The 26,478-nt window shown below is 46.4% G+C and overlaps 1 protein-coding gene across 1 annotated transcript; it reads left to right on the top strand.

The window, feature by feature from the left end:
- Positions 1–1,299: 1,299 nt before the first annotated feature.
- On the top strand, positions 1,300–24,503 carry LOC116862663 (feline leukemia virus subgroup C receptor-related protein 2). The gene is made up of 9 exons (XM_032850027.1): positions 1,300–1,570; positions 4,282–4,422; positions 13,023–13,090; positions 14,662–14,765; positions 17,802–17,912; positions 19,016–19,121; positions 19,272–19,383; positions 19,968–20,023; positions 23,799–24,503. Exons 1-9 carry the CDS (start codon positions 1,516–1,518, stop codon positions 23,883–23,885), a joined length of 840 nt encoding a protein of 279 aa, XP_032705918.1. The 5' UTR covers positions 1,300–1,515; the 3' UTR covers positions 23,886–24,503.
- Positions 24,504–26,478: the final 1,975 nt, after the last annotated feature.

Here is a 26,478-nt window from a genome sequence, read left to right as displayed (position 1 = left end):
GGAGATCTGTTTTCTTATCTCAAATCTGCTAGAACTCTTATGACCCTGTGTGACTCACCTCCTGGAGCTTACCTTCAATTAACTTCCACTTGACCCTCTATTAATCAGGCTGTACTAGACTATGACAAAGGAACTTTCAAAACAATAACATCCTATGATTTCAACCCACAATAACCCCATTTGTGTTATTCTTTTGTATCTTTGTTTTAAAGTCCCTGCCCCCCCCTAGATTATAAAGTTACTTGAAAGCGAGAATTGTGCCATATCCATCGTGGTACCTTGGTAAAATATCTAGCAGAGTACTTTTCACACAATAGATGGTTTAAAGATCTGTTTGATTTATTGATTATATATTGGCAAATTTGGAAGAACCCTATACTGTGCCTATCGATGATGACTTTTGCCACTGTTCCAGAGCTGAGAATCACCATCCCGAGTGGTTGTAACTGACAGGCTGGAAAAGCAATCAAGGTGGTCAACAGACAGGTTGTCAATAGACATTGTTATAGTGTGGCATGAAACTAACTCGTCCTCTATCCCGCAGTTCCTTTCAAGTGCAGTAAAGAAAAGTGGGACCTTAAAAGATTAACTCATCTTCCTTCACTTTGGGAATTTGAGGCTTGCCTGAGTTCTTAGGCTGTTTTCCGATTTCTGCCTTGGTATGTATGTGTGGCGGAAGGGCTTTCGGGAGTTACGTCACAGTAAGCCATTACTGAATTGAGGCATTTGGGAACTTGGTAATGCCCAAGTCATGTTATCTGTCAGGTCCTGGGAATTTGAACTGTGAGGCAGGTATGAGATGTTTTAATTCGCTGGTGTGTGTGCGTGCATGTTTATAACCAGTTTTCATGTCCCCGTGTCCTGTGTGCGTACCTTTACGTGGTGACATGTGACTTCACACTATAGATGCTTTGTAAATTATGAGTTATTTACACAATGAACTTATTTTTTCACATGTGTGAGTAGGATAACAATTTTAGGCTTTCATTTCCTACTGAATGCAAGGGGTTGTAGGGTATAGAATTTTTCTGTCAGCCAGTCTCAAAGCTCCAGGTTAATGGATTCAGTGAGATGAAAAATTCAGTGGAAAAAAAAATCAACATTGTTTTACTCTACTATAGAGCACATTGTTCATTAGTCTGCAGCTAGAGAAGAGCCAGCCTGCCTTGAGAACCCCAACTCTAATGTTTTGCAATAGGTATCAATAGTTAGGGTGATCAGGGGTGAGTTTCAATCAATAAAAAGAGTTGAGCTGTCAATGAAATGAAAGATCTCTCTGGTGTTTTGAGAGGGGGGAACCAATCCCTGTTGGGGTTTTAAGGAGGCCTGGAAGTTAGGGTTTATGTTTCTTATCAGGAGTCTCTTTAAGTTTATGCTATCATCTCTTGGCTGTTGGAAACTGTGATTGATTGTCTCTGTCTTCTATAGCTTGGAATTGCAATTGGGTTCTTGGTCCCTCCTGTTTTGGTACCCAACATCGAAGACCGGGACAAGCTTGCCTACCACATCAGCATCATGTTTTACATAATAGCAGGCGTGGCTACTCTGCTTTTCATCCTTGTCATCATCGGTAAGGTCATTGGTAGAATGATGGGGGGCCATGAGGCAGGGAGGTTCTGCTGACTTGGGTGGGGACCTTGTGAACATGACCTTAGAATACCACGGACATTTACAGAAAGTAGATGCCAGGCTGCTAGTCGAGGTCTTCAAATGTCTTAGCCAATAGAGTGCTAGCTGATCTTGTGTACTTTGTTAGCTGCTCAGTAAGGATTTAATTGTAATCAACCGGTTCCCCAATAAAACCTCACCAGAATTAACGGGCAGGCTGTTGATCCCTGTGATGAAACCCCACTGAGTGCTTACGATATATATCCAGGCACTGTGCTAAGCATGCCTGATCTCCTTGAATCTTGAGGGAAATTCCCATCATCAATCCCATCAACCCCTCTTTCCAACAAAGAGGAAAATGAGACTTAAGGGGAGTTAAGTAAATTATTCAAGATTAGATGGGTAGTAAGTGGCAGAGATCGTCTAATCCTGTGTAACTCCATACTCTAAATTTCTGGAACAAAACTAAAACAGAAATGACCCACAAACACTAATATTCTTGTAGATTCATCTGAGAATACATGGGGACCACATTTTTTGAGGCTTTTTGTTTTTTAAACCATAAGAGGAATACATGTTGGTAATGGAACAATCTGGACAATATGAAAAAGCATAAAGAAAAGAATAGCCAGGGTGCCTGGCTGGCTCAATTGGTAGAGCATGCGACTCTTGATTGAGCTCAGGGTCGTGAGTTCGAGCCCCATGTTGGCGGTAGAGGTTACTTCAATAAATAAATAAAATAAATAATTAAAATAAAAAGAAATAACCATTAACTTAGACTGTACCAGTTAATCCCCACCACCAACCTCAGACAACCACTATTAATTTTATGTGCATGTACATTTGATCGTTGAGATATTGCTTAATATATTTATATATTCTCTTCTATCATCTGAATGTGTTGTGATAAATTCAGAAATAGCATAGTAGAGGCTTTTTAATTTTCAGTTAGTCATTCGCCTTTGAAGGTTAACCAGCTTTCTTCCTAACATTCCATCTCACGTGGTAAAGGTCTCATTCTTCCCTGCCATCCCCACCTCCTGTTTTATGATCGTGCACCCCGTTCCACTGTTCTCACTGAGTCACTCTCTCCCCCTGGGCTCCAAGATGAGAAAGTCTGATGGCTTTTCGAAGCTGGCAGGATATGTTGGGTGGAGGACTTGCTGATTCTGGGAAGGGGAGAAGCTACGGGAGTGTGGATGGCAGCAGGAAAGAACAGTCCACCCAGGGTCCCTCTTACTCAACCAGACCTTAAGTTTCAGCTTGTAACGTGCCCAGCTTCAAATGCCTGTGCTCATAGCGGATGAGCGCGTGGTTCTTTGCTTTTGAAATCCTGAAGGTAAGACATTTCTACGTTTTGACATTTTATTATCAAGCCAGAGAGTGGCTAATGGAGTAAAGAACTGAAAAATCTGATCTGAATTCTGGTTTGTAGTTTCTCCAGGCCCTTGGAGAAATGGAATAGAGATAGCCTCTTGACTTGCTTTCTTTCTCCTCATGCAAAGGGAGGTGAATGGACAAGACAGTGGATGAATGGTTTCCAACACCAGGAAGTAATCCAGGAGTATTTCTGGAGAAGGAAGAAGCAGGGCTCTGAAGTTAGGGCTCTGAAGGTTTTCTGCGGCGGAGGGGGTGGTTGATCTTCGAGAGTAAACCTCACGTCCAGAGCTTCCTCTAACTAGAGACAGTCTACTGACCTTTCAGGAGCGTTCTCATGGCATGTGGAGAAGCTACATGGAGCTTGCCTGGACCCAACTTGGGGTGGGGAAGCAATTTAACCAAACAAATGGTTACACTTGTTTGCCCCCAGAACCTGAACAGCGATCAGTGCCATCAAATGGATTGTACCAGCTGTGCTGGAAATCAAATACAAAATGAATGGTTTTCGTGCTATCTCTCCCCAGTCCTTCCTACCCCTCCTGCAGGGGTATGTGTTAATTCTCTTGTCTCTTCACGAGGCAGACATTAGAGTCAGAATTTGACAAACTAGGAATTGACTTGAGGTTTTTTCCAACAGAAGATCTTTCCACTTATTCAGGGAATATTCCTTGGCCGCCATGTGCCAGGCTCTCTGCTAAGCAGGGGCGACACAGTTCCTTCCCCCTTGGGAGGAGCTCTGGTGCTAAGCCATTCACTGGGCTCACTAACCCCAAACTTTCTCACTTTCTCTCTCTCCATGTGTTACTACTATGTTATTTTCAGTGTGCTGTGATATGTTATTTGCTGATTGATTATGGGACTCCTTGACCCTCGAACGCTGCCTGGGAGGCCCAGGGAGTGCAGCCATCTGGAGGCCATGAAGAAAAAGCCACAGGTGGTGAGAAACAGCTTCAGGAAAGAGGGACTGATGGATTTAATTGAAGAATTAATATTTCCTTTTTGAGTCTTTTTTTTTAAAGATTTTATTTATTTATTTGACAGACAGTGAGAGAGAGCATGAGAGAGGAGAAGGTCAGAGGAAGAAGCAGACTCCCCATGGAGCAGAGAGCCCGATGCAGGACTCGATCCCAAGACTCTGGGATCATGACCCGAGCCGAAGGCAGTCGCTTAACTAACTGAGCCACCCAGGCGCCCTCCTTTTTGAGTCTTAACCTTTTCTCTTGTCCATGTGTTAGCTCTGCAGGGGTGGGGCCATGGGGATTTGCAGTGATATCTCTGTTTCTTTCCTTTCAGTATTCAAGGAGAAGCCTAAACACCCCCCGAGCAGGGCACAATCTCTGAGCTATGCCTTGGCGTCCTCTGATGCATCGTACTTAAGTTCCATTGTCCGGCTCTTCAAAAACCTCAACTTTGTCCTGCTTGTCATCACCTATGGTAAGGTGCATGTGTGTCCAGGAGTGTGTTTAAATTGGTTACGTAAGACCTCATGTGTCTGTGTGTCTTACTCTTTCCAAATCCCTAGTGTGTATATAAAGCTATTGCTCAGGACCAACCCAGAAGAGTCAGTTGTGCCTCAGGGCCTTTGCATGTTCTGTGAAGTTCACTTAGAAAAGCATTCCCTCCCAAATCAAGTTGTCTTGACAAATGCCTGCTGATCCTTCAGGTCTTACCTGAGTATCACTGCTATAAAGGTGACCTTTACCTGTTTTATTACGCTGTTCCTGGTGCATCTTAACACTTACCATTTAAAAAGAAAATTCCAGGTCTCTTTTTCCCCTAGACTACGAATGTCCCAAGGGTAGGGATTTATGGCTTTTCATCTTTATAGTTCCTTAGGAGTGGCCAGCCTGGATTGGACACTCTAACAGTTATTTAGTGAATGAATGAATGAATGAATGAATGAATTCATGAGTCTTGTCACATAAACCGGTCCCCAACCAATCCTCTGTCATTTTGTAACACTGACTCTTTTTTTACCTGAATACAAGACAGTATCCCTCTTTTAGTTCCCTTTTTGGCTTTTGGAAGATACAGTTGAATATGCATTAAAATTCTTTAAAAGATTTTATTTTATTTATTTTAGAGAGGGAGAGAGAGAGAGAGAGAAAGAGAGAGAAAGTACATGAGTGGGGAGAAGAGCAGAGGGAGAGGGAGAGGGGAGAAAACTCCCTGCTGCACAGCAAGCCCAACATGGTGCTTGATCCCATGACCCCCAGATCATGACCTAAGCTGAAACTAAGAGTCAGACACAACCAGCTGAGACACCCAGGTACCCTTACTAGTTAGTTTGTTAAAAATCAAGAGTCAACAGTTGTGTAACATGCTTAGTAACCATTAGAAGAAAAGAAACAAGGTTGGTTTGACATAATTTATGCTTAGTGAAACCCCAGTTGGCTTTAACCTTGTTTTTTTTATAACAATAGCATTTGCTATGTGCCAAGACTTCCAATGTATGATTTTATTTATTTAACTCTCATCATGCCCATGTGAGGTCGGTACCATAGTTTTCCCTATTTAACAGAGGAAAAAACTTAAACTCAAGACAGGCTAAGTAACTAGCTCGAGAAGACACAGCTTTGCATTGGCAGAGGCAGAATTCAAATACAGGTTTATCTAACTCCAAAGCCTACACAATTAATGCCTATACCCCTTTTTGAATTATGCCAGAGTTTCATGTTAATTATTAGAGTGTTTATCTGCGGAGGCATGAGAGAAGAGGTAGTATCACACACAGGAGAGTGGCACGCCTATTTTTCAGGCACTCACAAAAATAAGTGATCTCTCACCTGGAAAAGTGTTGGATGAACAGATTAGTCTTCAAGGTCTCAGGTCTCCATTTCTCATTTCTCCAGCTTTTCCGTTCTGAGAATGTCTCTGCCTTCACCCACAACATGCAGACAGACTTTCCAATACTTAAGATGTCCAATTAAACAAGTTACGTGAGTTGTCCATAAGTAGGAGGCACTCAAGTGTAGATGGGACCAATCACTTAGTGGGGATATTTAGAGAATATCAGGCTATATAGATGGATAGTAAAGCCACATGACCTTTGGGATCCCTTTCAGATTTAGGATTGCATGGTTCCAAGAACTTTCACTTTTCCTTGAGTTAAATATCTCAAGTGCATTGACTTTTGAACACCATAAATCTTATTGCATCTGACATTAGGGTATTTTAGGCCTACCTTGGCATTCTAGGGCAGATGAGTGCTTAATAAAGTTTTGTTTTTTTTTTTTATGGGTGAGAATGATGATAGTGGTGATAAGTGGGCAATGATCCCAGTGTATAGGCAGGGAAGCAAAGCAACTCTTCCCTTCAGCTCTTGCATGGCTGGTTGCTTATATGGTCTTTCATTTGGCAGTGTGGTTTTAACACTGTACTTCTGCACATTCATCTATTTGGTTAAATGATAACACAGGAAATAGGGAAGCACTTCTGGAATGGTGGAGTGAGGACCTTGGATAATCTATTTTTCCATAAAGCAACAAGTACACTGACAAACATTGTCAAAATCAAATTTCCAGAACTCTTAAACAAAGGTTTGCAACAATCCAAGGGGCATTTATTCAAGGAAAAAAAAAATGACTGAATATCGGCAAGAACAGTGAGCTTTGTGTTTTAACTTGCCCTATTCCAATCCGCCTCTCCCAGTCTCTGTGGTAACCTTGACAACCAGCAGCCTAGCAGCCATGGTAGTTGTGAGAATCAGCAGCCTCACAGCCACTTGATGGGGCAAAAACAATTCTGGAGCTCCCCCCAAAACCCCATTCCTAGGTCATTATTTGATATCTGACAGTTCCCTAGAAGAGCCCCATTCAGAGGACTTGCTTTTATTTAACCTGACTCAGAGCTTGCTCTGTGGGAAAAGCACTATTTCTAGGGCATTTATTGAAAATCATCACTGTTTAGCATCATAACTGCCTAAGGTAGTAATAACCAGTTTAGGTAAACAGGAAGCTGGCCAAAAATCTTGAAACAAAAATCTAGAGAATGAGATGGTCATAGGAGCTTTGAAAAGCTCTGACATATTCTTAGGAATCTAGATAGAAGTCCACATGCATATGAGCCCTAAACTCTCACCTCTGGCTGACCTTGAGGCTCTGGGCAAGGAGGAAGTGAAGGCTAAGGCAGGGTTGACACCTGCCTGCTGGAGCATTGAAGGAGAGCCTCAGACCCCATACAGAGGAGGTCCTTGGCAAAGGTGGGGACTTACTGGTTTAAGGTATTTAAAGAAATATCTGTCTAATCATTACCTCACCACTAAACTGGTGTAGAAGAAACCAGCAGCTGCACATGACAAAGAATACAAACTTTACAAAATTAGTCCAGGAAAGTCACCAAGCAAACAGCAGCAATAGCAACAAATCCCAGGGAGGGAGGAGAATCTCATTTCCAGAGCTGACATGGTATTTAAAATGTCCAGCTTTACCAAAAGATTATGAGACATGCAAAGAAATAGGAAAGAATGACTCATACACAAGAGGAAAAAAAGCACTTAATAGAAACTGTTCCTAAGGAACATATGGACATAATAAACCTATGGACATAATAAAGATTATAAATCAACAATATAAATAATGTTCAAAGAACTAAAGAAACCATGCCTAAAAAATGAAAAAAAAAAGGTGGAGAATAATGTCTTACCAAATAGAGAATATCAGTAAAGACAGGAATAAAAAAGAACCAAATAGAAATTCTGGAATTGAAAGTACACTAACTAAAATGAAAAACTCACTGGAGGGCTCAAAATCGGATATGAACTGGCAGCAGAAAGAATCATTGAACTTGAAGATAGATCACATAAAATTATCCTGTCTGAGGAACAGAAAAAATAAAGAAGAAAAATGAGCAGAGCCCTAAGACCTGTGGGAAACCATCATGCAAACCAACATACGCATAATGGGAGTCCTAGAAGGTGAGGAGAGAAAGGGTGAAAGTAAATTGTCATTTAAATTGGGATACTGCTACCCAGAAAAACAATTTGCTTCTGAGTCTCTAGGAGCATTTGACTCCATTGCAGAGATAGAATTTATTAATTTTTTTTTTCTGTCAAAGACCTGGGGTTATTCCAGTGAGAGAGAGTTAAACTAATCTGGATGTTTGCATATATTTAATTATAGTTAGAAAACTGCAAGCCTTTTTCCATGATAGAAAATTGGACTTGGTGACTAAACTTTGTACCAACAAGGATACGATTATTAGGCTTAATAACAGATTTGGATAGAATTTTATTGAGCTATTAATGTATGTCAGGCCCTCTGTTAAGTGCTTTACATAGATTATCACATTTAATCTTCAGAACAATCCCATGACATCGGTTCTCAACTCCATTCCATTTTATATATGAAGACGCTGAGGCTCCGTTTAGTTCCTTGCCCACAACTGGACAGCTAGCAAGCAACAGAGCTTGGATTTAAACTTCTGTCTGACTGATGCCGAAGCCTATCTTCCTCACCACCATGCCATTTTTGTGTCCTTATGGAGAAAGGAACATCTAGAGACAAAGCCAGAGCTCTTTTAGCCCCACTTGTCTCAGTGGTCCTTGGGTTTACTTAGGGGAGGTATTTCCTTCTTCAGGTTCAATCCTCTAAACTAGCTGCCTAGGAGTTGCCTTCTCCTAAGATGCAGATCAGTTCTGGGGTTTTCAAAGCAGGATCAACTTATATTGACCAGCCATCTTTGGGATTTGGAAACGATGGGGTCTTGACTTTAGCGTCTTTCTAAGGCTTAGAGGTCATGTAAAGGCAGTGTTTGGGACTCAGTCCACCTAAGAATCACTGCTCTCCTACAAATGGAATCTTTGCTCCAAATTACAAACAAAACAAAACCCTCTATAAATTCACCTAGGTGTTTTGAAGCTCTCCCGAGTGTCCCACCACTCATCCTGTAGTTTCAGGTTGGGCTTTGAAAAATGAAATGGTTCATACTTTTTATATTGTACGTATGATGTTCATATTTTCCTCTGCATTACATGCACTTAAGAGCATGTGGCTTGAATCAAGCTGATGACAGCATTTCATGGGCACATTTGCTGGATGTGGGTGAACATGTCTTGGAGTAAGAGCCTTGAATGCTGGAGTGGTGAATTCAGAGTTGGCACGTAAGGAACAAGGAGTCTGGGTTTTAATGTCTGCTCTGCCAAATTACTGAATGTACCTCCTTTACCCATCCTGTGCCTATGAAATAAAAATCTCTGAAAATAAGAATCAAATTTGGTTCCCACTGGAGTGCTCTGAATGGTGATGAAAGCTTCTAACGCAGTCGCAGAGAGATACTGCGTGAATGCCCATTGCTGTTGTGTTGGCGAACTTGATTTCCCACGTTCTTTCATTGGTCTGAACTGCATTTCACCAGATAGGGAGTAGCTCCCATGTTGCTGGTGGGATGTCCAGTACTGTCTTTCTCATGGCTTTCCAAGTCTTCCCCAAGCTGCTGAGTCTGCTACCCAGAGTAGAGCCTGGTGAGGGCTTTGGAGGAATTTCAGGGGGCTTTTTCTTGTAGGCCTCTGGTCATACCGTTAGAGATAGGTTTGAGAGATATAATAAAGACTGTCCAACTAAATTGAATGTCAGTAAACAGCACATTCTTTTCAGCATAAACATGTCCCATGGAGTATTGGGGGCATATTTATGCTGAAAAAGTATTACCTGGGGACGCCTGGGTGGCTCAGTTGGTTAAGCAGCTGCCTTCGGCTCGGGTCATGATCCCAGCGTCCTGGGATCGAGTCCCGCATCAGGCTCCTTGCTCTGCGGGGAGCCTGCTTCTCCCTCTGCCTCTGCCTGCCATTCTGTCTGCCTGTGCTCGCTCTCTCTCCCTCTCTCTGACAAATAAATAAAATCTTAAAAAAAAAAAGTATTACCTGAAATTCAAATTATAACTGGATAGGTTGTTTTTGTTTTTTTTTTTCCTAAATCTGGCAGCCCAGCTTAGAGAGGAGGGGGCCGAGATGGGTTTTGTGTTTGATATTGCTGAAATCACAGGAATAAAAAAACTGCCTTTTCCTCTAGTAAAATATACCCCCCATCCCCTTCTCCAGGTTTGGCAATGCAGGAAGACCCAGGGCTGGAACCATATTCTCTATAGGTCTGCCAGAGTCTGGGGGCCCAGTGGGTCTTAGGATTTGTATCAGCAGAGTTGGGCAGTGGTGTGGCATCAGAGAATAACCTTTCCTTGGCTACCTTCTCCTTGAGTCCCTAGGCCCTGCTTTCACATGGCCCCCTCTTCTGTCCTATCATCAATGGCACAACAATTGCCACATTGAAAAAAATCACTGAAAAGGCTTCTCTTCTAAAGAATGTCCTCAAAGGGAACACTTTTCCATGTTGTCCCCCAGCCTTGCCTTCAGCTACCCTTCTGAATAATCTTCCAGTGCTGGACATCCAAACTCACATCCAAACACGGGAAGATTATCACCTTCCCTTGGGGCTTTCAAGGGCTTTACTACTGCCCACAACCCTATGGGTTTCGGGAGGGTGATTGCGCTTCCTCTCAGATCCTGCTTGAGAGTAGGCATAATATCCTTCTTGTGATTCCCTGCAGCTTTGCTGAGGTGAGGCTGGACCTTTAAAACGAGGGTTTACTACAAGTCCAGGAAGGAGCCAAGGGAAAGGAACACAGAGTATCCAGAACCCAGAGATAGAATCTGGGATCAGTGTTTCCCAAGCTTGCCTGATGACAGAATTGCCTGGGGTGCTTGGCTGAGTGTGTGCCTGAATTTCCCTGCCTTTCTTCTAGAAATTCAGTTTCAGAAAGTCTGGGTGAGGGCCTGGGAATCTGCTCTTAAAAGGCATTCCAGGTGATTCTGGTTTGCAGCAGCATTGAGCAGCTCTAACGTAGGGTCATTCTCATGGTCTTGAAAACCCTTCTCATACCATTTGCCGCCATGTTAACCTGGGAGCCTGGGCCTAGTCTTGGATCTTCCAGATTCCCAAGGTCATTTATTTATGAACTCTACTGAGTCTAAGAAATGGCTAGGGTTGTTGTTGTTGTTGTTAAGTGGGCTCTATACCCAGCATGGAGCCCAGTGCATGGCTTGAACTCAAGACCCTCAGATCAAGACCTGAGCTGAGATCAAGTCAGACACTTCATCGACTTAGCTACCCAGGCACCCCTGTTGTTATTATTATTATTATTATTATTATTATTTTAGATTTTACTTATTTATTTAATTTTTTAAAATATTTTATTTATTTATTTGATAGAGAGATCACAAGCAGGCAGAGAGGGAGGGGGGAAGCAGGCTCCCTGCTGAGCAGAGAGCCCGATGCAGGACTCGATTCCAGGACCCTGGGATCAGGACTTGAGCTGAAGGCAGAGGCTTAACCCACTGAGCCACCCAGGTGCCCCTTGCTTATTTATTTAAGATAGAGACAGAGAGAGAGTATGTGAGTGAGCAATGGGGGAGGGGTGAGAGGGGGAGGGACAGGGGCAAGGGGACTTCCCACTGAGCACGGAGCCCAACACAGGGCTCGATCTCGTGACCCAGAGATAGTGACCTGAGCCAGAATCATGATTCTGATGCTCAACTGACTGAGCCACCCAGGTGCCTGTTGTTATTTTTAAATTACAGATTCCTAGCTCTATTTCAGGAAAATCAGATTTAGTAGATCCAGGGTGGGGCCCAGGAATCTGCATTTTAAAACTCTTTTGCACTTAACTTTGTGTCTCATTTCTCTGGGAACCTGATAAAGGGAGTAAGTGAACTGCATTTAGGCAACATCGCATATGATAAAAATGACCTCAGTTTTAAAAATGACTGTCTGGATTGGGGGACCTTTTCATATCTGCTAGGAGGCCATTCTTTGTGCTTCTCTGAGTGTGCTGACTCTTTTCACTGGCCTGTCCTCTCTGGGGCCCTGAAGCTATGCCTCTGGAGATGCCACCAGCAATAGTGGCTCCTGCGAGGTGTTAAACCAGGGTGGCTGCCATGCCCACATTTCCCTGCACCTGTGCTATCACTGTGAGGCCAAAGAGGATGGGTTCTGGATGGCTCCATGGTCTAGGCTTCATGGAAGAGGAACCCCTGAGGCTGCCCTGCTCGTGAGCTGTGTCCTGTTACTTAGAGTCTTCCAGGGCATCTAATGTCAAGTGTACCAGTGATGGTCTTGTGAGCCTCAAAATTAGTTAAAATTAAGACCCCTGGTGAGCATTAAAAAGTGACTTTCTGTATTTGTTTTAAAACTGGGTGCATTTTCCTCATCTATAAAATGGGGATGATAATATTAGCTACCTTGCTATAAGGATTGTAAGATACCTAAATGGTATCTAGTACATAAAAATGTGCTACTGCCACCTTCCTCCCCACCTGCTTCCCCACTCTCCTCCTCACCCTCCTCCTCTCCATCCTCCTCCTCACCATTATCTTCCTCACCACCATCATCATCATTATCTTCATCGCCATTGGGTCAGTTTCAGTCTCATCAAAGCTACTATAGCTTTGCACAAATGGCCTCGTGGATTCTTACGGTATATTCTAGGTGTTCCTTTTATCCGTTGGATGAATTGATGAGTTAGGAGAGTCAGCTCAGTGCTCTTTAGGGTGCTTTCTGGTTTCAAATATGAGATTTTGTGTGACATTGGGCCAAAAAGAAAGCTGAAGGAAAAATGGGGACAGAAAAGAGAAATGACCCACAGAAGGAGTGATGTCAAGGGTCAGAGGCCTGGAGCAGTCTGGGGCGGGGACAGGTCATCAGGAGGAGATGGAAGGTGTCCAGTGGTTCTGCTGACCCTGTAGGTCAATAGGTCAATGCTTGAGAGGAATGTAGATGGTTCTGACCTGGGAGTAATGTTTCTAGCGCCTGTGTTTCCAGGGCAGGGTTAAAGGGATCCGCAGGCAGTGGTGTGGTCTAAGAAATGGTTAAAATAGTTACTTTGGGTTGTTTTGGAGTCTTGAGTAGCCTCCTACTTTCTGGGGACACCACTCATAATGGCAGTGAAGCTGAGGACTTCTGACCTCCCTACCTGCCAGGGGGAGACGTTAGCAGTGGTCCAGCAGAGGCTGCCCCTAATGCTGTGTGTCTCCCTCCTTCTTTCAGGTCTCAATGCTGGTGCTTTTTATGCCTTGTCCACACTGCTGAATCGCATGGTGATCTTGCACTACCCGGTAAGGTAGTCCCCTGAGCACGCTGAAGAGAGCTCTCAAGCTCTGTCCATCCCGGCAGGAGCTGGGGCAGTGGTTAACTCTAGTACCCCTAGCACCCTGCCCTCGCCATTCCAGACAGTGTCGTATGGTGCTGTGCTTACGGGATTTGGAGGGAGACGGCCCTGGTTCTCAGCCCCAGCTCTGGTGGCTCTAAATTGTGTGGCAGGCTGGTTAGCCTCTCTGAACTCTCATTCTCCTTTCTGCAAAAGAAACACAATTACTTATTGAAAGATTATTTTTTAGCATTAGAAACTAATACTATGTATGTGTGCCCATATGTATATATTCATATGTTCTATGTATGTAAAGTACATGGCATGGCGACAAGCTGTACAGTAGGTAAACCTACAGACATACAGATCATGTATGAAAGATTTAATTTGTAAAATAGGGGCAGAGTTTAATTTTGAACTCTTGGTTGCCCAACTGAAAGCATTTCTCCTTCTTCTTTTTTTTTTTTTTAAGATTTTATTTATTTGTCAAAGAGAGAAGAGGAAGAGTGCACATGAGCAGGGAGAGGGGCAGAGGCAGAGATAGAAGCAGGCTCCCCGCTGAGCAAGGAGCCAGACTATGGGACTCGATCCCAGGACCTTGGAAACACGCTCTGAGCCAAAGGCAGACACTTAACTGACTGAGCCACCCAGGCATCCCTGAAAGCATTTCTTAAATGTTTGTGGAACCAGCAAGGGCTGGATCCTAGGAGTGGGATAGTGTGTGTCCTGGAGTCCGGAATCCTAGGTCCAACCCCCTTTTGAAAGGAGAGGGGTCTCGGGGCACCTGGGTGGCTCAGTGGGTTAAGCCTCTGCCTTCGGGTCAGGTCATGATCTCAGGGTCCTGGGATCAAGCCCCTCATCAGGCTCTCTGCTCAGCAGGGAGCCTGCTTCCCCCTCTCTCTCTGCTTACTTGTGATCTCTCTCTGTCAAATAAATAAATAAAATCTTTAAAAAAAGGACAGGGGTTTCACACTTGCAGAGCTGGTAGGCCACTGTGGCTAACGTGTTCCCATTTTGGAGTTTGACAGGTCTGAGTTCAGATCCTAGCTCTGTTCTTAATAAATGCCTCACGACCTTCCCGCTAGCAGGTTCATCTCACTGTGCCTTGCTTTTTTTTTTTTTTTTCCATCTATAAAGCACAGACTATTGATTTCTAACCTCACAGTGGGGAATTTTGAGAAGCAAACGAGATTATATAACTGTCATATTCCTATTCTTTTTGGCACTAATAGTTCAAAAATTAAAAAAAAAACAACTAAGCACAGAATATTTGGATATATGTATTTCAGTCTCCCTGTTTGTGAAATGGGGATAATGACAAATAAGATAAAAGGGCTGCCGTAAAGATTAAATTTAAAAAGATCTACTTCAGAGTGGCTCTGGGACAGTTCGGTCACCTTGTCCTGGTACGTTCAGAGAATCAGCTCAAATGGAGCCTGAGTTACTTGCCTTTCTTTCCCCTGTCACCTCCTGCTGACTGTGCTCTGTCTGGTGTCTTGTCCCATGCCTGGGTGATCACGGGGGCTGTGGTTTTCCCAGGGGGAAGAAGTGAATGCTGGAAGAATCGGCCTGACCATCGTCATTGCAGGAATGCTTGGGGCAGTGATCTCAGGCATCTGGCTGGATAGGTCCAAAACCTACAAGTAAGTGTCCTCCTCTTGGACTGACAGTTGGGGACCCTTGTTTTGAAATGACACATCCCTCAGCAATTTGGCTCCAGAGGGTTGGGTGTGAGAGCTGGGGGTCTCAGTGGTCGAGCGGTTCACATTTATCTTCTCTAAGCCTCAGTTTCTCCATTTATTAAATGAGGGAAATAGTACCCATTCCATGGGGGATCTGATAAGATCAGAGACGGAGGACATGAGGCCTAGCCCAGTACTCTTTCCCCATCCTCCCATGTAGTTTGCGAAAGGGGCAGATGAGGGAGAAATGAAAACAAAGGTAGAAAAATGCCAGCAGTTGCAAAGTTAATGGAAATCCCAAAGAATGGCGATGAGGAAGTGATGCCCTGCCCTGTTCCCCTGGCTCCCAGGGGTTAAGCAAGGTGGCTGGGCTTCCTCTGGATTACATCGTATCATCTTGCTACTGCTTATACCTCCTTCGTAAATACCGTGATGGGCTTGGGGCCTGAATGCCCAGTGTGTTTCCAGGAGCCCCGAGCAGCCTTTCTAAGATTTTAGTGTATGCCAGGCTCATCCAGGATGCTTATTAAAAATAGATTCCTGGGCCCCATCCTCATGGCTGCCAGGTCAGTGGGGGAAACCGCCTTTGTAAAAAGCAGCCCACCCAGTGCCTCAAGCCAATAGCCAGGCTTAGAGGAAAGGCTCTGGAGAATGGAGACCTGACACCCTTCCCTTCTTGTTGCTCCTTTCCAGTGCTGTGTATACACTAGGTGCTCCATTAATGCGGGTCAGCTGGGGAGCTGCCAGGGTTGTCCTACCCTGGGGCAGGGTGGCTGCTTTGTCGAGGCCTCCAAAGCGCCCCGTGTCTGGAGGCGACAGACAGTGGCAGACCTGTTCTCTGTCACACAAACCCGCTTCTGTGAGGCTCTGGTCAGACCAGGTCTGACTCTGGCTGCCCCAGACAAAGGGCAGTTGAGGTCATCCCTGGGGATGTGGCCGCCTGGCTGAATGCGACGTGAAGCCTGGCTTGGCTTAATGACTGCTGGGGGAGCTTGGTTGCCGCCTCGTCTCTGCCATCTGTCAGTGGCTTGCTTCAGCCCGGCCCGAGGGCAGTGAGGACTGGCCACTCCCCAAAACCAGTGAACAGCAGTGTCCCTCTTCCCAGGGCTCGATCTGTAGCAGGAGAAGGAAGGGATTGGAATGGTGGTGGGGCTGGGATGTGCAGCCAGATGACTGAGAAGAACTAGAAAATACAGGGAAAGGGCTGAGGGCACACTTGAGGATGTAGACACCACTGTTTGTTAGTGTCCCTAATGTCCAGCTCCTGCCATCAGTGTGAGATCCTCTTCACCCTGTGCTATGACCCAGGCAGAGAAAGATGCTCTGTGATCGGGGCATTTTGGTGCCCCATTCTCTTCCCTCTGAGGTTCCCAGATTTGACCCATTTGACATGGTGGCTCGAAATTGGGTGGGTCACATCCCGTTATTTGAGGCTGGGACTACTTATAGTTTTTCTAAATGGGTCAGTGGTTTAAAATGAAGCTGTAGTTAAGCAAACTCGGCAAGAGGGGAGCTTGTATGGCCGGCAGAAGAAATGGGTATCCATGAAGTTGTCTGTTGTGGCGTGGGTGGGACCAGACACAGGTGCAGGGTGGAGAATGTGGAGCCCGTCTGCCCTCCACAGCTGCTGTGAAGCCCTGAGTGGGAGGGGCATCCTTTGCAGGCTCTGGCCTTGAGCGTTTCCAAAGAGGCAACCACGTAGTGTGTCTAAGTGTGTTAACGTATCAGGTCCTGTGTCCAGCAGTAGAAAGAGCAGCATAGGTTTCGATCCCAGGGCTGGGTCCAAATCCCAGCTCTGCATTTACTCAATGGGTGACTCTGAATTAACCTAAGGGGTCTGTGCCTCAGTTTCCTCATTTGCAAAATTAGGGGTAGTCCTACGTTTCTTGTGGGGCTTTTGTCAGGCTCGAGTGAGAAAATAAATGCACGTGAAGCACTTAACAGAATTCCTGGCATCCAATAAATGCGGGGTTAGTTTGATAGAACCAAAGTATACATCTACTGGTGCCCCCACCTTGTTTCTGGTTTCAGGGGGGATGAGTGAGGGTTTTTGGCTTTCAGTGTCTGAGTGCTCATTTCGTGGGAAGGTGGGCAGGGGAATGGCGGAGCCCGCAGCCTGCCATCAGCAGGGCAGGGGGAGGAACATAGGTCCGGTGGCAGGGGTGGGGCTGCGGCAGAGTCACGAGTGGGCAACGTGGGAGGAGAAATGTAGGGAGGGGCGCATGCAGGGCGAACCCCAGACGGGAAGCAGCAGACGGCTGATGGTCCTTCTGAGAGGACTGGCAAAGGGGAATGTCATGGGGAGTGGGCAAAGCTTTTGCACTTGGGCTTTGGACTCAAGCACTTAGTTCAGGGCTGGAGAATGTTCTTGCTTAGCTTCAGGCTGTCTGGAGCGGAGCAGTTTGGGTTTGACGAAAAATCTGCGCTGCCCCTGCGCCATTGGCAAGAGGAAGTTCCAGATGACAGAGAATCTAAAAACTCAGCTCACTGCCCGCCACGGCCATGGGGTCTTAGGGCAAAGCAGACCAGAAGGAGGAGGTGGCTTCTGAGCTAGTCCTGCATGCCACTGCTGCCTGACTGGAGCTGATGTTTGTTCTGTAGTTTTTTTGTTTTTTTGTTTGTTTGTTTTTTGGTGGAGGACGAGGAAAGGAGAGGGTTGTGTCCTTCTTGCTTGGGGTGCAGCGTGATATTGTTGAGAGGGTTCTGTGGGAGTCAAACACACACATGTAACAAGAGGGCCTCATCCTCTCCTGGGCTTCCCCTTTGTAGCACTGGCCACAGTGTATTTAAATAACTATTTGTGTGATCATTGGTTCAGTGTCCATCAACTTTATGGACAGAATGTTCTGTGAGAACTGATGTCCCAGCACACAGCAGAGGGCTTGACACATAGCAAGTGCCCAAATGATACTTGTATAATGAATGAATGAATGAATGAATGAATGGTCCTGTTATAGTCAGAAGCCAATGAGTCAACTTCTTTGTCTCTGCTTTTAGAGAGACAACCCTGGTGGTCTACATCATGACGGTAGTGGGCATGGTGGTGTACACACTGACCTTGAACCTGGGATACCTGTGGGTAGTGTTCATCACCGCTGGCACAATGGGGTAAGTCTGACCTCTGACTTCTCTAGCAGGAAAGTGGCATCCTGTGGCTCCTAGTGCTGCCAGCATCCTTGGAAGCAACACTCGTCCCTTTGTTGCCTTCTCATTGATCTCTGGAGATGTGGAAATCGTAGTCAGAGGTCTTGTTTACTTGCAACACTTCAAAAGGCTGCCTGGGGCTTCCATACTATTGGGATGGAGTCTGTCTTTCACAGAACTCAGGGAGGCTAGGAAATGTTTTGAGTCTCTTATAGCTCTGCCTGGGACAGTGGGGTGGGCAGAAAAAGTGCACAGGGCTAGGAATCAGGAAGTCAGGTCTTGGTCCCAGTTCCGCTGCTGACCTTTAGATGATAGGTGTATCACCTAACTGCCCTGAGCCTCAGTTTCCACATCTGTAAATGAAGATGAGAGTGGCCTGTCTTGTAGGGTTGTTGCAAGGAGTGAGAGAGAAATAAGTGTGAAAGTAGCCCAAAGTGTGCTACAGATGTAAGAAATTAGAGTTGGAACTTTCTGGACCTGTTGTATGAGAAAACACAGGAAACAGCACACCTTCTGTGGGGGCCTCTTCTTAGCTGCACATCCCCGTTATTTTCCTGTGGGTGCTACATGAGTATGTGTATGAGAACAGGGAAGACCGAGACAGAGATACACAGATAGTCAGTCCTTCTCAGCTGGTGAACCTCTAGAGGGAAAAAGGAGGACACTGAGATCCTCCTTCCAGGTCCCAGAGAGCAGGGAGATGCTGTTTAGTGTCCAGGGAGTTCCCACTGCCAGCACAGGGCCTGTGGACCGATGATGCAGAATTTCTCAGCTGAGGGCTGAACACCGCAGGCATCCTCATCCCTTCTCCCAATGCTGACAGTAACTGATGGTTGGGCATAGAAGAAGCAGCGGACACCCAGGGGGCTCCTGAACATGAAGCCTCCATAGGAACTTCTTCCTGACCTGCAGGGGTATCTCTTTCCTTGGTCACCAGAGGGATGGCCTGGAATATCTTGGTACTAGAAACAAAGCAGGAAAAGGAGTTCTAAGTGGGTGAGGTGGGCTCCCTATCCTCCTTGTTCTTGAAGTTCTCCACCATCTTGTTTCTATGATCTGGCCTTCAGCTTCTTCATGACGGGCTACCTCCCGCTGGGATTTGAGTTTGCTGTGGAGTTGACATACCCAGAATCGGAAGGCATATCGTCTGGCCTCCTGAATGTATCTGCCCAGGTAGGACTCTTATTTGGTGGTGGCCCCAAAACAGTGGCTCTTTTTTCCCTACTTGACTGGGCTGCCGCTGGCATTGTATCATGACAGCTCGGTGCTCCCATGGGCTGGTTGGCCAGGCCCTTGTTTCCAGTCTTCTTTGTGCCTTTCCAGGTGTTCGGGATCATCTTCACCATCTCCCAGGGCCAAATTATTGACAACTACGGAACCATGCCTGGGAACATCTTTCTCTGTGTGTTCCTCACCCTTGGAGCAGCCCTCACTGGTGAGTTGGGGCCTTAAGACAAGATGGTGCTTAGGCCGCTCCTGAGCTTAGGCTGTTGACGATTTGAGACCTCAGTGTTTTGATTGATCATACAGATCGTGGGTACACTTGCAGAGGGGCAGAGGGGAAGGCTTATTAAGAAATGTGTTTGGGGGGCAGTAGCATGTGTTGGTGGAATGAGCCTAGAATTTGGTGCCAAAAGACCCTTGTTTGCATCCAAGACCATGACACTGACCTCCATAGCTTTTTGACCTTGGACAAGTGGACCAACTTCTGGAAGGCTCACTTTCTTAAACTATAAAATGGGAGTTGTTGTAAGGACTAGCGCAACATGTGCAAACTCCCTGGCAAATATCACGGGTATATAAATGAAGGCCTAGGTCATCATTGGCTTCTGCCTGTCAGGCATATCGGTGATCCCCAGGCTCTGTCAAGTTGGTGGGGGGAACTCCATCTCCCTGGGATATCTATAGGTCTGAGATACCTGTGACCCTTCGGAAAGTGAGGACTCCCTCTCGGGTGAACTTCATCATTGGTCTGTTGTTAATTCTGTGTTTTGGTGTTTCTCAATCTCTTGACCTCAGCGTTCATTAAGGCAGATCTCCGGAGGCAGAAAGCAAACAAAGAAACTCCTGAGAATGTGAGTATGTGGAAGCTTGCTGGGCTGAGAGCGGGGTCCCAGGTTTTGTTTGAGGCTGTGGCAGCATGGGTGAGCCCGGGGGGCTCCCATTGTGGGAGGCTCCCACTCTGGAGGCCATGAGATCAGCTCAACTCACATAAACATGGCACCCAAGAGCTTCCTGGGTGAGTGTTCGGCCTGGCTGTTGTGCTGCTGTTTCCTGGCCTCTTCTGCTTTCTTCCCTTCTTCTGGCCTCCCTGCTGTGGTCCCCAGAGTATGTCACTGTTGTCACAGTCTGCTGAGCAGCAACCCCTCCTTGGATCCTGAGACAAGTCCCGAGACCCCGGCTCCACTGTTTTCGCCCAGGGTTCAGTGGCTGGAGAGGAAAGGTGGGAGCCTACCTTGAATGTGGTGGTGGTGGCCCCAAGTCAGTGGTTCTCCTTGCATGTTCCAGCCCCTTAGACAGTGCAGTAGAGCTAGAGGGGCTGGTGCCAGTGCATTTCCAACAGGGCTCACAAAGGGCAAGTCAGGGAGTAGGCAATGATGGTGGTAGATGGGGGAGGACCAGGAGTATGATTTAGAACACAAGAGGGTATCCCACCTGCTTTAATCAGCTAGGGACTATTTCAACCAAAATGTTGGGTTGAATCAAATCAGCCAGGATGAAAACAATTTCAAATGTGAGGAGGAAAAGTGGGATATTACTTAAAAAACAAACAAACCACCCAAAACCCATTACAGAGGTAATACATGTTCTTTGTAGGAAAATTTAAAAAATACAGAAAGGTATACAAAATTTAAAAATCATCTGTAATATTATCACCTAGAGATGAAATGCTGGTTTTTTTGCAATACTTACATGTCTATATCTACATATAATATGTATGTATATCTATATCTATATTTGTTGTATATATGGATATGTAAATTTTTTTAAACAAAGATGGAATCTTCTGCTTTTTTACTTGTGAACACCTTATCAGGTCATTATAACATGCTTCTCATTTCTACACAGTGTTTTAATGAGTGCATATGGATAAACCATGATTTAACAGTCTTGCTGTCTGTGGACATTAAGGTTGTTCTCAATCATTGTTATAAACAATATCATGACTAAAGTCCTGGAAGCTGAACCTTTGTGCATGTTCCCAAGCACACTATTTCCTTGAGAAATGGATCAGTGCTCATGCACATTTTTAAGATCTTGGTACATATTGCTGAACTGTTGTCGAAAAAGGTCCTATCAACACTATCAGAGTATATTGCTCTAGAAGTGTAGGAGTGCCAACACGGAGGCCTTATCATTTTGGAAAAGCTTGCCAGTTGGTGAGGCAAAAATGGTATCCGAAAGAGTATATTTAGTATTGTAAGGACATATGTGGGCAGATGGATGACAAGCTTTCATTGATTATTTGTCTTCTGATATCACACTCTGGAGTTGGCGGGCCAGTGGGTAGCATGTGGAGGGCAGAGCCTAGCGCAGGAAACTCAGTGGGGAGGCAGGGAAGGCCTTGGAGCCGAAATGCTGCTCTCTAGACTGGCGCGAGGACCCTGGCATTACCTCCATGAGGATGGGCTTTCACCTGGCCCCACTACAAGGAGGCATCAGGGTTTGAAATATAGAGTGAGCCTGGGAACAAGATGCCCTATAATAAAACAGGAGAGATTTCTTGTGAGAAGGTTTCAATTTGGAATGTGACATCTTGTGTCAGGGGATAGGAGGTTTTGCTGTTTACTTTGTAATCTGTGTTTGCGTTGGCAGATGTAGGCAAACAGGAAGAAAGAAAAGGTCACCTATAACCCTAATACCTGGAGATTAACATTGCGGCCCATCATTCAGGGTTGCTTTGTGGGAGTCTTCGGGAGCAGATTGGGGTCCTAGCCTGCTTTTTGCTTAACAGTAGTTTAGCAAACTTTCCGTATCTGCGTAGATATATTTCCATTTCCTCTTGTTTAATATTTAGGTTATTGCGATATTTCACCATTCTCGCAGCCGTATCTTGGTGCACAGGGACCGGGTTTGTTAGTCAAGGTTGGAGCTGTTGGCTTGGTCATCTTCTGTATGGAGTATAGGAAATAGCACTGAGTAGGAGTAAGGAGACAAATCCGGGGACGGTACTCCAAAGTCTGTGTCCCTGGATAACTCACCATGTGCCTTTGAACCTCCCTTACACCTGGGGAAGACTATTGTTTAGGGAAGGTCAGAATCATGGTGTGCTGACACCCTGGGAAGGCAGGGCTGTCACAGAGCCTCCCCCCTCTGGAACCCACCATTATGCACGCCATGGCAGTCCGCGTAAGAGAGACCCGGCCACCGGCACACAAATTCATGATCAGTGCCAGCTGAAGACAGGGCACCCAACATTTGTGGCCAGAGCTGCTCTTTCTAATCAGTGAGATATACAGTTTTGGTTAAAAGAAAGAAAGAAAGAAAGAAAGAAAGAAAGAGAGAGAGAGAGAAAGAAAAAGAAAGAGAGAAAGAAAGAAAGAAAGAAAAAGAGAAAGAAAGAAAGAAAAGAAAAGAAAAGAAAAGAAAAGGAAAGAAAAGAAAAGGAAAGAAAAGAAAAAAGAAAAAGTACGAACGAACGTCTAGCTTGGGGCTAATGGCTATTTGAGATGATGAGAATCTTGGTTTGGGTTTCCGTTTTTCTTCCAGTTGGTAGTTCTCCTCTAGAGACAGCGGCTGTACTTCTGCCCCCACTAATCTCTGTTTCTGGTTGTGATTTCAAAGTGCTGGCTTTGGAGGGGGCAGGCATGCGTGGGCGTGCACGTGTGCGTGAGCGAGAGGCGAGAGGCTGCTTGATTGACGTAAGCAGGCGGCTGGTGGCCTGAGTGGAAGCTACTCATGGCTGAGGCTGAGCTGCTGGCAAGGAACCGGCAAGAGAATGAGTAGGTTGGGTTTCTACAGCTGTTGTCCCAGCTGCGGACTAGGCCCGAGACAGTCCCTGGGGGAGAAGCACCATGTGTCCAGTTGGCACTGGGCCTGTAGATGTCCCTTGAGCTCTCGAGTGGTGATGGTGCAGTGCTGTGCCCGTGCCAGGGCTTTCCCGCCGACGGATGAGTGCTTGAGGTAAGAAGCAGGGCACAACATACACCTAGGGACCCCAGAGGATCATTTCCAGGCCATACTTAATTCCAGACCCACCTGAACAAGTGTGAGCCACAGGACTCTGCTAATCCTGGGCCATCTTTCCCCAACAAAGTCAAAGCCAGACTGATCCAAAGTCTTCTTCTCTAGGTATAAGGTATATATACATAATTTTAGCCACTGAGTTTATATCCTGCCTTTACAAAAATTCTCTCTTGCCTCCATTCCCTGCACACCATAATAACATTCCTCATGCTGGCGGCCGCCTCCAAAGGAAGGTAGTCAGAATTTCTGTGGGGGTTGTAGAGCTGACACTTTGGAGAACTACTCAGTGGTCAGTCCAGGTGAGTTTTAGTCAGTCAGAATGGGGAGGGAGGGTGGGCTCTGCTTCTCTCGCAGGCCCCAGAGGGAGCCTGAACCGTGGTACCCGGAGCGGGACCATTTGTGGTGGCCGTGGTGTCACAGAGAGCTGGCCTTTCTGGCTTTTCTTTGATGACACAGTGAGGGTGTGTGTGTGTGTTTAGAGAGCACACTGACAGAGGCTGGGTGCTGCTTTTCTACTTCCCTTTGTTTGCTCCTGGGGCTGCTGAGGGGCCTCTGGCTCTTGGTTTTCCCACTGATGACATCCCTGACAGGCCGCTGTTGCAGCCAAGGGTGCAGTCCTTTTCCTCTTCACCCAAAGGGCTGCCTCCTTCTTGTGCCTTGCAGAAGCTCCCGGAGGAGGAGGAGGAGGAGGAGGAGGAGGAGAGTAACACCAGCAAAGCGCCCACCACTATGTCTGAGGAGCAGCTCTGAGAGGAAAAGGTGGTGGCGACTCAGGGAACCAGACAGCACTCCCCACCTCTTCCATCAGCACCTACCGCCGACACATAGGCCTTTGCCGCAGCAGCTTTTGGAGGGAACCGGCTGGAATACTGGGGGCTTGGACGGCAGGGCCTCTGCCATCTGGAACCCACTCAAGAGCTTGCATGGTCTAGCTGGGGAAGATGGCACCTTCTACTGGGTGCCCGCTCCATCCCCGCCCCCCTCGCAGGCTGTGGGAGCTGGTGCTGGGAGAGACTGCTGGAGAGCCGTGGTGCCTCGTCTTCCCCCTTCCCCTCCAGCCCGCCAGGAGAGGGCCTGCAAAATTATCACGGAAAGAAAGCTTATTCAGGATATTAACTTTTTTTTTAGAATCATAAGACCCTTAGAAGCCCAGTTCTAAGGAGAGGCGGCTGCTCCAGAGAGGGGGTAATTTTGGGGTCATCACATTGTGGCTAATGTTCTGTGGGAGAGAAAGCACCATCAGAAAAACATCAGAATGAACCCATCAGGACTCGGCCTAGCTTCTCCTGCCCTAAGGCTGGGGTCTGTTTCCAGACCCTCTCCTAAGAGCTGATCAAACCCAACATCAATAAACTTGACAGAAACTTTGCTGTGGCCGTGAAGGAGAAGCCTGTCTGGGAGGGTGACCTGCCTAGCAGCGTGAGGCCGCTTGTGAAAGTCCAGCCTTTGGGAACTGTGGTAGCTAGATTTGGGGACAGGATGGTTCTTTTCTACAAGATCTGTGCCCAGGGACTTCTTTGTGTGTGTGTTGTCGTCACCGCTGATGCCTTGAGAAACTGTCATCAGCCTTAGTGCTTCCTTTCTCTGAAGGGAGGGAAATCCCAGCCACCTTCCTGTAATCTTTCCTGAAAACTTTGTTTCATTCCACCCTGAGAAATCCACAGCTTCTGAGAGAGGAGAGGAAAGGGGCAGAAGGAAAAGGAATTGAGTTGGCTTGAATTAAGTGCCTTCTGCCTCTGGAGGGGATCGTATTCGCACATCCAACCCCTCTCACCGTCCCCTTCCAGCAATCACCTTTTAATAGATGTTGTGAATGTAGAGGGATTCCCCCTTTTTTTTCTTTCTCAAGGGATTCCCTCTAAACCAACCCAGGGAGACCTCCTCGCCTGCCCAGCCTGCTATCTGGCTCTCCTCATGGGCTGGGGTAGTGTCCCCCCAAAATAAGACATTTGAATCATTTCTCCTGCGCTGAGCAGCTGTGATCATGTCCATGGTGCTGCTGGGCTGTGGCCACTGCCTGGTCTGGGCATCTGGGGGCAGCCTGGGTTGGCAGGGGGGCTGCTGCCTGAGGGGAGCCGTGTGTGTGTGTGTGTGTGTGTGTGTGTACAAACATTCCAGATGTGCTGTAAGAGAAATTCACACTTCTGCTAGGGGAGTGTTGGGGGGTGGAAGAGAGGTGGAGAGGAAGCATGTCTTGCTTTTTAATAAGGAGAAATGTGTTTACTCTCCAGCTCCTTAAAACTTTTTAACAAAACGTTTACCAGATTGGTCATTCCTTTAAAAGCGTAATTTGTATTTTCTACTTATAATGCCAGATATTTTAAGACAATAAAAGATTCTCCAAGTGGCCTGCCATGTCATTAGATGGAGCAGAGGTGTCTTGTGGTAGCCGAGATTCCAGCTCATTTGTGGGGCCTGGGCCCACGGGACGGGATGGGAGGGGCCTGGGGCTAGAGCAGCAGTTCCCAGGGCCCACTGCAGAGGTGGATCCTCTGTTCACACAGATGTGACCCTCCCCACGGCGCCTACTGTTTCAAGACAAGGCTGGAAGACTGAATGTGGGCCTATGTGGTACCTTGTACCTCACCGGCCTGCGCGTGACCCTGCCTGCCTTCTGGGCTGTGTACACATGTGAACGGTCCACACACGGGGGCGCCGCTCAGAGCCCGCGGTTGTTTCTGGCTCTTCCTCAAAGTGTGGCTGAAGTGTTTGCTATACGACTGCACCATCTGGCCCTGGCCAGAGTCCATGCTTTTGGCCTCTGCAGTTGTGTCACCATTTTTCCTTCTGAACTATCCGACCTACTGCCACTTCTCCCTTCCCGGGCGGGTGGGCCTTACGCTGTGGCTAGGACATGCTGCTCTCAGTTTTCTGTACGTTTCTTAGTGAATGCACGGTGCCTGTGGCATTCTGGCACCATTATCTGTTAGCAGTTCTCAGCTGGAGAGAGACTCGACGAATTTTACTTTAAATCATCTTGAAAGGGAGCCAAGATGGCTGTTAAAGAATGATAAAATTCATGATGCATTCTATTCTAAATCATCTCTTCAGATCCTTTGGGTCTTGTCTTGGCTTATCTGGAATTATGTTTCTATGACGTATGCTTAAAGCATCCAAATCCAGACCATGCATGCTTTCATTCACTTTCTAAGGTGAGCAACACGTCATCTACACTCACATGCTAACACCGTAAGATCACTGCTTTTCTTCCTACCTCTTGACAATAGTTGGTGGGTCCCTGGGTCCTTGAACTGTCCTACCAGTTAGGGTGTATTTGATCAGCAAAAAGCTTTGATTCTCCTACACTCTGGCTCGGAGAGGGGCAGGAGTGCTCCTGGCTTAG

The sequence above is a fragment of the Lontra canadensis genome, unplaced genomic scaffold, assembly GCF_010015895.1.
Source record: "Lontra canadensis isolate GAN:19392208 unplaced genomic scaffold, GSC_riverotter_1.0 scaffold292, whole genome shotgun sequence".
Taxonomy (NCBI): domain Eukaryota; kingdom Metazoa; phylum Chordata; class Mammalia; order Carnivora; family Mustelidae; genus Lontra; species Lontra canadensis.
This window is presented reverse-complemented; position numbering and strand designations above follow the sequence as displayed.

Bases quoted from the DNA above. Each gene is read 5' to 3' on its own strand.
- LOC116862663 (XM_032850027.1), top strand. From the start codon at position 1,516: ATGTTTTACATAATAGCAGGCGTGGCTACTCTGCTTTTCATCCTTGTC. The intron at 1,571-4,281 runs GTAAGGTCATTG...CTTTCCTTTCAG, and splicing joins TTTCATCCTTGTCATCATCG to TATTCAAGGAGAAGCCTAAA. The intron at 19,384-19,967 runs GTGAGTTGGGGC...TCTTGACCTCAG, and splicing joins CCTTGGAGCAGCCCTCACTG to CGTTCATTAAGGCAGATCTC.